Below are 12880 nucleotides of genomic sequence, written 5' to 3' on the forward strand. Positions count from 1 at the left end.
AAAAGTTGCAATTGCCCTATTTTGCAATTTTTTTACTCCAGAATTCTGGAATGAGGAATGATAAATCAGGACCATAGTCTTTGGCCTTATTACCATTGTCTGAGACAGCCCTTTCCCATTGAACCAGTTGTAGGACTATTGCTCAAGGCCAAACCCAGGGTATGTTTAGCACAGTTTTGTTCAGTCATAAAAGGAATGAATAGAACAGAGAAGACAAAATTTGTTTCTTCATATATTTCTCCTTTGTATCCACTCCTGGACTCTGGACAGTTGCACTCTTATGTACTAATACTGCCAGGTGGTTCATGGCCTTAAATGGAAATTGTCAATATCTTGTTTAGGCTAGTTTCACATCTGCGTTTTTGCTGTCTAGTTTTGAGATCCCACATCCTGTTCAAAATGGATCCAGTTGTGTTATATTTAAAATGAAGAAACCAGATCTGGAGAAGTGAATTGTGTATGATCCGGTCACCATTGACTTACAATGGTTTTAGTGCCAGATGCAGCACCATTGACTTACATGGTTTTTGGTGCCGGATCCAGCTTCTTCAGTTTTCCGTGCCACAAACAAAAACGGTGCTTGCAGAAATTTTGTGTTCGGCATGGGAACGCAACAAAATGGAACAGAATGCATTCTGGTGCACTCCCTTCAGGATTTTTCAGTTTTGTCCCCATAGACAATGAATGGGCCAAAACGGAAGTGTTGTGCTGTGGTTTTGAGACCCTGTGCCGGATCTCAAAACTGGACAGCACAAAGCAGATGTGAAAGTAGCCTTACTTGCCTTGTACTGCAACACACAGTGCATTTTGGCTGCACAAATCAGCAGCAACTCCACCATGTGTGACCTCAGCATTATTGGTTGACCCAAAAGTGATGAAAGCAACAATTTCACATTCCTATCAGATTTTGTCAGCCTGCAAAGCAAAAATTGCAAACTAGATATTTCCTCTCATGGAATGCCTTGATTGGAGTAGGAAGCATAGTATGGTAACAAGCAAAATCAGTGGCCTCCATGGAAAATACAATAAGAACAATTACAGGAGCTTTAAGCTAGCCGTAAATGAGAAAAGACCTGTTCAAACTATCTATGGAGTGGTAATTGATCTCATGTGTGTTGGCGTCTGCAGACTGTCTTCAAACGGCAGACGTTGTCGAAAAGTGACATCAGGCATGTAGTATTTAAAGAGAACCTTTCACCACGAAAATGCTAAATTATTTGCTGGCAAATGCTACAGAACAGGAGGAGCTGAGCAGATGGTATATAGTTTTACGGGAAAAGATTCAGTTTAAATTCCTGCTCATTCTGGGCTGTGAAGTCAAGGATGAGTTCCTATCAGGGATTAACAGCCTTCCCTCTATGAAGAGGTGGTCCGATCAGTGATTGACAGCCTTCCCTCTATGAGGAGGAGGTCCTATCAGTGACTGACAGCCTTCCCTCTATGAGGAGGTGGTCCTATCAGTGATTGACAGGCTTCCCTCTATGAGGAGGAGGTCCTATCAGTGATTGACAGCCTTCCCTCTATGAGGAGGAGGTCCTATCAGTGACTGACAGCCTTCCCTCTATGAGGAGGTGGTCCTATCAGTGATTGACAGCCTTTCCTCTATAAGGAGGTGGTCCGATCAGTGATTGACAGCCTTCCCTCTATGAGGAGGTGGTCCGATCAGTGATTGACAGCCTTCCCTCTATAAGGAGGTGGTCCGATCAGTGATTGACAGTCTTTCTCTATGAGGAGGTGGTCCTATCAGTGATTGACAGTCTTTCCTCTATGAGGAGGTGGTCCGATCAGTGTATGACAGCCTTCCCTCTATGAGAAGGTGGTCCGATCAGTGATTGACAGCCTTCCCTCTCTAAGGAGGTGGTCCTATCAGTGATCGACAGCCTTCCCTCTATAAGGAGGTGGTCCTATCAGTGATTGACAGCCTTCCCTCAGTGATTGACAGCTATCTCTGTATTCTCAGTCATGGAGGGATGACTTTATTATACAGTACATGTAACGGGGCGCCGAAGGCGCACTCGGTCTCCCATCAGCCGCAGACCTGCTGCTTAGCTTCAGGAGCAAGGATCTGTGTTTCGCCTCATTCCCGGGCGGCTTTGCTAGCTGAGAGGATCCCTGATCCTAGGTCTGCCTTGAGGGCCGAGCTGATCACTTGGTGCTCAACTTGTCTGTCTGTCGGTCATGTGACGCTCGCCACGTCACACGACCCTCACTCCCCACTATAAATACAGGCAACCTGCTGGTCCATTGGTGCTTCCTTGTTCATTGGTTTTAGTCTGCGGCTACTTGTTCTGAATGACCTCCTGACCTTGTGAACCTCCTGTTCTTTGACCTCGACTTCGTCTCATCCTTTGTATGTATTGCTCTCCTGGATTGACCTTCCGTATCTTTCCTCTGTGCACTTACGTAAGTAAGGGACCGTCACCCAGTTACGCCCCGTCACCTAGGGCGGGTAGTGTCTACGTAGGCACGGACAGGGGTTGAGGGTGGAGTTAGAGTGCACCCTCTTTCCTTCCTCTCTGTTCCCTAACAGTATACTTATACCAGCCTCACAAGTGATCCCTCTCGTTAGCTAAAGATGGAATCTACTTTGGGGCATGGCACCAGAGGAATACAGATATAGCAAGCCACAGATTACAAGGCCTCATGACCATATAAACTTTGACTTCAATAGGTCCGTGGACTGCATTTTGGGGACCAGATAAGGACATGTTTTCTAACTTGCAGAACAGACATATGGAGGGTGACACAGATGACACAGAGGTCAATGGATCTACAATAAAAAATACCATAGCACATGGACGGTATCCATATTTTGTGGATCTGCGGTTTGCGGACCACAAAATACATACGGTTGTGTGCATGAGGCCTTAATGTTCATTTAGTGGATGCTACATCCAAAAGTTATACTGACATCAGACATATAGTGACATTTTACTTTTACCTAACTGTGCAGTTAGAGTCCCATATCAGCTTCATACAACGGAGGTCATGATTTGTATGATCTAATAGGATAAATAAGTGTGAAAATTAGACATTCACAATTGTCATTAATTCTCAGCCTGGTAACGAACCTTTAAATAAAACAAAAACTAACTTTATTGCAGATTCAATACAAAAATCTGAGGCAGTACAGCCCACCTACAGTGTCAAATGCAGGCTAGGGTGCAATAGTTAATCAGAGGTATGTCTATAAATATTCCCCTCAATTCTATTGCTCCCCATAAGATGTAAGGATACACTAACAGTGTGTCAGCCAGGTAGTTTTCCACGCTAGTATACACCTCAGCTAAGTATCAGCTGCTACAAAGAGCAGCAATCCCGACCAGCAGTGCTAGTAAACAGCCCAGAGGAAGGCTTCACTGCAACGTGCGTTCGGATGTGCGTTTCTCCTGAGGGTCTTCATAACATTATGGGTATGTAGCCTATGTTATTTATGGTTTATTAGTTGTATTGTGTTATCTGGGTGGGAGCCCCTCTCCTTTTGAATTAGATACCTATTTGACTTTTTTGTCCCGACACTTGCACTTTACTAATAGGTTAATAGGTAGTGAGCATCTATTTACGATATACAGGATTTGTCTATTGTTGACTTTATATTATGGACTCCCCTTGTTACAATATTCGTGTACCAGTGTGTAATTGCAGAGTATATGTATACGGCCGCCTTTTAATTTTCCCCTGCTTACCTGCGTGCGCTACTCGAGCGCTTCCTCTGGCTGTTATCTGATACAGTGACTAGGAGCAGAGTGATTAACCCGCCCACAATCTGGATAGGCCGGCTGCCGTAAGCTCACACCAGGGGGCAGGGCATTGGGCATTTAAGCCCGCAGTTGAAGCGGGGGCGCGTACGGCCATTCCAGTGCCGGATACAAGCTGTCCGCATACCATCAGCGGCGGATAGAACTTTCTGTCTTTGCAGCCATTATTAATATCTGCTCCTGATGACAAAGGGGAATTACAGGCCTCAGTAGAAACGCGTTGAGCAGCTATTAGGTTCACATGCTGAGTGGGCATGGTGAACCATCATCTAGTAGATAGTATTCCACAGGGAGGGTGATAGTGTACGGGGCAAATATCGGCACCTAGCGTCAGTAACACTATTACTAAGTGAGCGCTTACTTAATGCCTAAAACCTCACTGGTATAGACTGGGCTGTTTACTACCTACAAAAAGACACTAGAGTCTAAATGGCTTAAATATAAAAACATCTGTATTACATGATTAAATATAACATAACTTGATTATCAGAGTTAAAAACGACAGTAGAAAAAGTACGGTTCCCCTGAGGGATGGAATGGCACTACAATAGTATTCTATAAGCATTGTAACAAGGGGCGTCCATAATATAAAGTCAACAATAGACTAATCCCGTATATCAGGCATGGCCAGCTCTCCAGCTGTTGTAAAACTACAACTCCCACCATGCCCTGCTGTAGGCTGATAGCTGTAGGCAGACTGGGCATGCTAATAAAACAAACAAAAAAAGCGAAAGCCAGCCTCGTGAAAGCCAGTTTACTGCAAAAAAGGAAAATATCAGCATTCATAAGAAAACCTACCTTAGTTCTTATGTAAAGCCGACAATTTACACAAATACAGAATATTCTCAGGAATTGTCTACCCATTTTATATGACGATGACATACTTTGCAGTATTCTGAAAAACGGCTCCAGAAGAGCCCCCACGATTGATAGCTCTCTTTCTCCTTCATTGTTTCGGTCCACAAAAGCTGCACGGGACACTTGGTGTGGGAGCTATCCTTACAGAACGTGCAGCTTTGTCAATGTCACAAAAACCTTTCACAATTCTGACCATTCATTAACTTTCCCGATCAAGACATATATTAATTGCAATAGTGTAGGGGTTATTTATGTCATTCATTGCAATATTTGTGATTTAATGTACATCGGAAGCACTTCGCACAAATTTAAGAATAGGATTCTGGAGCATTCTAATTATATATCAAACCCTTTGGCAATAAATATTTCTAATGCTGCCAAACATTTTATTCATATACATGATCATAGGGTTAACTCTTTTCGTACTTTTGCCATTGAAAAAGTCTCTCCCCCCCTCCCCCCCCCCCCCAGAGGGGGAGATCATAAAAAGAGGATTCTGTGGGGAGAAGCCTACTGGATTGTTCGATTGAACACTAGAATGCCGTCAGGTTTAAATCAAAGTAAAGAGTTGATGTATTTTGATCAATGAGCTGATTGCATCACTTATGTTTCCTTTTTGCTTTTTGTACTTTGTATTAGAAGTCGCATTTAAATGCCATTCAGTGAATTCATTTTAGATTTTATTGCTATTATGTATGTCCACATTTTTTAAAATGTTTTTATGTCTTCATTCACACCATGCAGGTCTGTTTGTGTTTGAGGAGGGCGTGTTTTTGCTTCATGTCAGCCAATTGCACGCTCCCAGCACCAGACCTGCATGCAATTCACATCAGGTGGTTGATGCTGGAGAGGTGATTTTCCTCCTTTTTCCCCTCCCATTTTGGGGAATGGATTTTTTGGGTGAATTCATAAAATCTCCCTTTCCAACATTAACCTTTGTTACGACTAAGGATATCTGTCCGAAACGCGTCAACAATCACTTTGTGCGAGGATCTGTTTGTACAATAGAGAGGAAGTTTTTTTACTGAATATCATTCCAGTGCCGGATATTTTTCCTTTCTTCATATTACCTGGATAACCTGTTCCTTCCGTGCACGTGGTGTTTCCACACAAGGTGAGCTGGATATGTAACATTTTCAACTCCCACCCTGCTCTGCTGTGGGCTGATAGCTATAGGCAGTCTGGGCATGCTGGGAGTTGTAGTTTTGCAACAGCTGGAGAGCTTCAGGTTGGCCATCCCTGCCGTATATCATAAATAGATACTCACTACCTATTAGTAAAGTGCTACCTGGCTGACACACATCTTATGGGGAGCAATAGGATTGAGGGGAATATTTATAGACATACCTCGGATTAGCCTGCATTTGACGCTTTAGGTGGGCTGTACTGCCCCAGATTTTAGTATTGAATCCGCAATAAAGTTTGTTTTTGTTTTATTTTAATGTTTGTTACCAGGCTGAGTATTTATGATTTGTATGACCTTAATTTAACCCTATAAGGGTGTCACAAGAATCCCAATCAGGGCTTCTTTTGTCATAAGGAAACACTGATTTACAGATATATTTTCTGATCTGCATTTTGCAGGGACAAGGTTGACCAAGGTTTGCGTGTGACACAATGTAAAGTTCTTGAATGGAAAGTGAAGACTGGAAACTCGTACTGTGGTCGCATCCTGACATCTAGTGGCTGCTTGGTAAAATGACAAGATATACTCAAAGAATAATGCATTGAACACAAGACCATGATTTTTTAAAATAATTTATTGTCAGTAAGAAAGACTGGCTAATGGTAGTTTTCAGTAAAAACCTTTACAAGACCATTGCATCACAAATATACAGACACCATAAAAACCGTGTCATGGTGATTTTGGTTCTAAACAGGTATGCAGTGGGTCCCCATTTCACTTTCCAAGAAGGGAAAAAAAATCTAAAATACTCTCAGATAAAGATATCTCTTGCTGTTGTTTTGCAGCATCAGGCTTACTCTCATTTATATACAGTTGTTACTGCAAATGTACCTGGAAATTCAGAAGTCAAAACCTCAGTGGAATAGAGATACAGTAAAGCCCTGGGTATTGAAACAATATGCTAAACTAGTAGAAAGGAAAACCTTGAAATAGTTCATGGTTAAAAAGGAAAAGAAATCCACAAAATATCTACAAAATCTAGTTAATGCTATTGAAATCAAAGCTGTACATTACATTTACATTTGGAAAAAAAGAACGTTACAATTATGGTTCACACTTTATAAATACAGATGTCATGCTACCATGATGCAGTGGTATGTTCTATTAAAATGACAAACCAAAAAAACATAAGAACTAAAAACATGGAGTGGAAATAGCCTACCCAAATGGTCTATTTGTCCTCATGATTGTATATCTGGGAATGAAATACATTGTACACACTACTCTGACTTGGCATGACGCACTGCGGCTATACCATATAGATGTCATCAAATTATTATTTTTTAACAAAGCCACAAAGTAACACTACATAAAACAAAACAAAAAGAATAAAAGATGAAAACAAAATAATAATACATAATGAATAGATATAACTTTACTATGAAATGTTGAATCTGACAGACGTCCAGGCACTTTTTATGGTGTTAAACTTGTGTGTGATGTTGGGAATCTAGGGGAGGAATTGTCACATCTTGAAAGTGTCCATCGTCTCCACTCTCATAGTCACTTATCATGGCCTCAGACTCCATTTCACAGCATGCAGACACATCAGTGCATGAAGCTGCGGAAGTGTATCCTGACATGGACATGTTGTCCACCATGGGGACTTGAAAGTCTCTACTGTACCCTAACATGTAAGAAGCAGCATAAGGCTCTCTGTAACTATTGCCATCTCCGTTGGTGGAGGTTTGAGGTTCTGACTTACTCACTGGATATTGGTGATGTGGAAGGTACTTATTCAGGTTGAATCTCTGACTACTTTTTGTTGATGAACCCAAGCTGCCTATAGTAGTCAGCTCACTTGGTGGCTGCATGGAATCAAACTGTTCCGCATACTCAGGTGGCAGAGGTGGAAGTTCGTCTGACAATGGAAAGTCTTCCGGTGGAGGTGGGAAGTCACTCTCTATGTCATAGCCACCAGGGTAATAATCTGTATCAATGGCATTTAGGTCTGTGTACTGAGGAGGAGGTTCTTCAACAACTTCATAATGAGGGTATTCCTGAATATCCGGCAGTTGGACATTAGGCATCCAGTCTGAAGTATCCCAGTGATAACCTGTACAGACACAGACAAAATGTATACGAGTAAATAAAAATACAAACGTAGGAAGAAAAGCACATATACACATATAGAAGAATGTATTATCATGCAAAGCTTTACTTTAACCAAAAAAGCTGACATGACAACTAGTCTAAGGTCCTCCCCACTAAATCCGTCCTTCTAGGAATATGTCGTTGGGTTGTCACCTTCTGAAAAGACATATAAATCTTTTTCTGAGCCATATCTATTAATGGGCAGTTGCTTGAAAACAAATATGGCCACCATTCACATTCTCCAAGGGGTTGTCACCCATCTTTCATATGTCATTGAAAGAAAAATTTGCCTGCCCCAGCAGCAATACTGGACATCACCTTTTAAAGGGGCTGAAAATTGTAGCTATACTGGTTGTCAACTAGGTTTCCAAGACAGAGAATCAAGATACAGCGGAGAAGAATTTTGCATATCTTTCTTGACATGTGAAATGCTTTTCCCATTAGATGAGGAGACTCAAAATCTATCAATTATATTTTTATATTATTAATACCTTCTGCAAAGCAGAACTTAAACAGTCTGCTCTCTAGACACGTTTCTTAAACTAAATACTTGCATTCTCTGTGATATAACATTTCAGGAGCAACCTTCCTCTATTACTATAAATGTATTAAGAACTGGATGGTACCTACTGGAGGTGTATCTATACACAGTTGTGCTGAGAGTATCACACTGTGCAGGGGCATACTTTTTTGACAAGGACAATGGTTGTACTCATTTGTCAAATTTTATGAATTTTGTAGGCCTAGTCCCAGAAGAGGCAAGTCTGATAGTGTAGTTCCCCATCTGAAAAAGCCACCTTACCACTGGTAGATTGGAGCGACACAATTCTGATAAAAAAATGTGCGTTAAGAGCTGCAAATTCTTATGTATACAAAATAGCGTTGAGCAAAGTTTAGAAAAGTTTGATTTGGTTGCTTAGCCGAATTTCCCAAAGAAATTGGCTTAGTGACGAATTACTTCATCATGAAACGCATTTCTTTTGGCGGACGCAATTACGGCCCGCGTGGTGACATCATAGGTCACCGTGCACTATATTTTGCACAGGATTTTCAATTAAAATGGCCGTGGCATGGCGACCTCTTTATGCTCAAATGGATGAGGTGAGTATTTTTTTTACCACATTTCAGGAAAAATAGATTTTTGACTAGTGTTGGTCGAGCATCAAAGTGCAGAGCACCCGAGCACAATGGAAGTCAATGGGAGAACCCAAGCATTAAACCAGGCACTCCCTGCTCTGAAGAGGGGAGGGTGTCGGGACTCTAGTTCGGCTTAGCAGTCCCTGCTCTGACTCCATATATAGAGTCAGTGCTTGGGGACACCCAGTGTATTTAAATCTAATTTAGCCTCTATTTCAGAAAAGTTTATTGCGGGATTCAAACTCACAACCTTCTACATTACAGGCAAGAATCTTAACAACTACACTATAGAGCTACATTGCCTGTTGCTTTAAAAAAAATAAAAAATACAAATAATTAGACTTCTGCCGTATAGGAATACTTACTAGTAGGAAGTATTCCTATACAGCAGAAGTCTAATATTATTTTTTTTTTTTCATAACTGGCCATACAGCTCTATAGTGTAGTGGGTAACATTCTGTGCTGTAATGTAGAAGGTTGGGAGTTCGAATCCCGTCATAAACTTTTCTGAAATAGAGGCAAAATTTAATTTCAACATATATAAGTTTTTAGCCATAATATATTTACATATATTATTATATATTTAGAATTTATATATATATATTTATATATTTATATTTTAGTAATTACACATGTTTAGAATTACAAAAAAAATACAAAATATATAAATTTAATTTAGCCTCTATTTCTGAAAAGTGTCTGATGGGATCTGCAAGGCATAGCGATGCTTGAGCCGAACTGGTATTCGGCCGAGCATGCTCGCCCAACACTATTTGTGAACACAAAGCACAAAGAAATTCGGCAAATCAAAGTTTTCCTGAAATTCGGATCGAAGTCCACTTCGGATACTCAACTCTAATACTAGGTATAGCACAAATGAAATTCCAATTTAGCCATGTTTTCAGTGTTTGTGCATGGAGCAGAGTGCTGCTGCATATAGGTGGAGAGTTATCAAAACTGGTGTAAAGTAGAACTGGCTTAGTTGCCCATAGCAACCAATCAGATTCCACCTTTCATTTTCCAAAGGCGCTCTGAAGAATGAAAGGTGGAATCTGATTGGCTGCTATGGGCAACCAGTTCTATGTTACACCAGTTTGATAAATCTCTTCCATAGTGTTTGTTTTGACATGTCAGCTATGGTAGTGTGCACCTGTCCTTTAATCATATTGTTAGGAGGTTTTTGTCTTTTTTATTCATAAACTTCTGAAAACAGATGAACAGAACAACATAGAGTTATGATAAAAAAAAGTTGCTCCGGAATTGTTATTTCATGGGCGACCCACTCTGGAAGGTCTCTGGATCTTGTTAGTCAGTAAGAATAACCAGTTTGAAGGTGTCAGTACTTTTGTCTGTGAATAGCTAACACAACAATGTTCTGCGATATAGTACATCACACACATAAAACATATAATAACACAGCAACACACTGTGCAGACCACACGGTCCGAGTACACGAGGCTGCAAGTGAAGGTTAAAAAAAAAGCAGCAACAAATTGCAAAAAAAAATAAGTTGAATGATTAGTATCAAGTAAACAGCAACATGCAGGAGTCACCTCTTGAGTTCCTGACTTCAGAAAGTGCAAAAGACTCTTTGAAGGCAAAATTGAAAAGAATAGAAAATATAATACATTAGATGTCGGCAGACACATGTTTAAATGCACAGCAAGTCATTCCCAAAAGCAGGTCAGATATTTCAGTTTCTGACCTATGCATTGCACTGATCTAACACACACACCGGGGTACATAGAAAAGTGGAAGAGTCAAGCTCCCACCAATCAGATATTGATGACCTATCCTGAGGACAGATCATCAATATTGAACTCCCAGTAAACACCTTTATTGGGCTGTAAATAAGTATTGAACTTCCAGGAAACACCTTTATTGGGCCATAAATAAGTTCATTAAGGTGTAGAACATCGGCGGTAACGACACCTGGCTACATGGGTTAAGGTACCTTTACATGAGCCGACTATCGTATAAATTATTGTTAAGTTGAGCGAAACTGCATGGTTATTGAGCCGTGTAAAAGCAATGAACAATAGAGTGACAACCGTCAATCGGTAGATTTCTCGTTGGTGAGGTTGTTTGTGCGGGCTCAAAAATCATCGTTGCACGTTAACAATTTCATACGTGTAAATGGGAATTGTTCACTGCACGCGCAATTACAACTGCCTTAGTGTAAATGCAACAGTCTGCTTTACAAATGATAGAATATGTGATCAAAATTATGATTGTGTGAACCATAATCGGCACGTCTAAAGGGTCATTGTTGAAACATTCACTACACCAAGAAACGACTTGTTTGACGCTCAGTCGTACCGATCATCCTCTCGTGTAAAGGTACCTTAAAGGTTTTGTACACCTTCAAAGGGAATTTTTGTTTATGACTGCATTTTACACATTTTTGGTTAAAAATTATTTTTTCAATTGGCCTTTATTAAAAATATTGAGCCATTCTGTCACAAAGGGTTAACTATTTTTCTAGCTGTGTGACTGGAACTTTCACTTTGTGCAGGTCAAATAATAAACCTTATCTCTAAACTACTAAGAGGTTATGGACACTTATTTAAGCCACATTCTTATCCTTAAGGTAAGAACTGGGCTATAATGAGTGTTTATAATGTCAGAGAGCAGAGATAAGGAGTCAGTCTGCTCCTGATCTGACGGAAAAGACAGAAAATCCACAGGCAGCTAGTAGAGCATGTCAGCTCTGTACACAAAAAAGGATTCCATATTGTTAACAAAGACCAATAAAAAAATTAATTTTAGCTCAAAATGAGTACAATGCAATAATAAAAAAATTGCCCCCAAAGGTGTACATAGCCGTTAAGACTAGTAACTGATAAATGCATTGCACATAACATAGGAACAGTAATGTAATCAACCATGGGAATGTTTTCCAGAATGACTGCCTCTTTCACGACATCCAATATAAGACGAAGAAGTCAAGAAAAGTCCAGATGGGCTACTAGTGGAAGCTCAAGATGTTGCACCTTAGGTGAGCTTGCGCTGTGGAGTTTATTCCAGTTGAAATGGCAGCTCCAATGTGTTCCCTGACATGCTAAGAATTTGTATCAATTTATTTATTTTACAGTCTCCAAGCAAATTAGCGGAGCATCTGTTACACCATCCTCTGAGTATAGTTTTCAGTGATTTAGAAGCACAACTTTAAATCTTACTGGAAATAAACAGTCATACACGGTAAATACACAACCATATGACATCTCATCAGAAAAATGTTTTTCTTTACCTGTGAAAAGGCAGTCACGTGGAAACATTGCCATATATACAGTAGCATACTAGGCAAATAAAACCGACCTAGGCAAAAACCACATCATAATAGGACGTATACACAGAAATGAGCAACAATGTTATCACACTGACGAACAGGCATCCATATAAAGGCATGCACATTTGTCCTATACAATAAATTAGGCAGCCAGAAGGTAAAGCACAGCAATAGTATCATGTACACATATATACCTTCAAGTTCCACCGAGTCAACAACAGCATTGACAAGGTGTATTACTGTCACAATGGAAGCTTGTAAAAGGTGAGAAGAAAAAACACATTAAAACAAGCCTATAGGAAACTGTACAAGAAATGACATCGACCATACTCTAGCCTACTATCACAGAAGATGTAGCTCTAGTTTTACGGGCATGATCTTAAAGGGGTTGTACAGATATTTAAAGGGGTTGTCTGAGTGTTAAATGTTAATGACCTATCCTCAAGATAGGTCATCAGTTTGTGATCGGTGTATGGTGAAGCACAGCAACCCCGCTGATAAGCTGTTTTAAGCACAGCTCAGTCCATTGGGTATCAGCTGTGCTTGGTATTGCAGCTC

General features: G+C 40.4%; 1 protein-coding gene across 6 annotated transcripts in view; it reads right to left on the bottom strand.

Moving 5' to 3' along the window:
• Nucleotides 1–6358: 6358 nt before the first annotated feature.
• The window catches only part of FAT1 (FAT atypical cadherin 1), a 241129-nt gene continuing 234607 nt past the window's right edge, over nt 6359–12880 (bottom strand). For 3 of the 6 annotated variants that reach the window (XM_044299767.1, XM_044299760.1, XM_044299775.1), the window contains exons 27-29: nt 12517–12576; nt 10587–10622; nt 6359–7858 (exon numbers count right to left, since the gene is read on the bottom strand). In XM_044299767.1, the coding sequence (XP_044155702.1) occupies nt 7227–7858; nt 10587–10622; nt 12517–12576 (728 nt within the window). In that variant the 3' untranslated portion in view covers nt 6359–7226. The remainder of the gene's footprint in view (nt 7859–10586; nt 10623–12516; nt 12577–12880) is intronic. The other 3 variants (XM_044299794.1, XM_044299802.1, XM_044299784.1) reach the window with 2 other exon arrangements.

This window comes from Bufo gargarizans, chromosome 1, assembly GCF_014858855.1.
Source record: "Bufo gargarizans isolate SCDJY-AF-19 chromosome 1, ASM1485885v1, whole genome shotgun sequence".
Classification (NCBI taxonomy): Eukaryota; Metazoa; Chordata; class Amphibia; order Anura; family Bufonidae; genus Bufo; species Bufo gargarizans.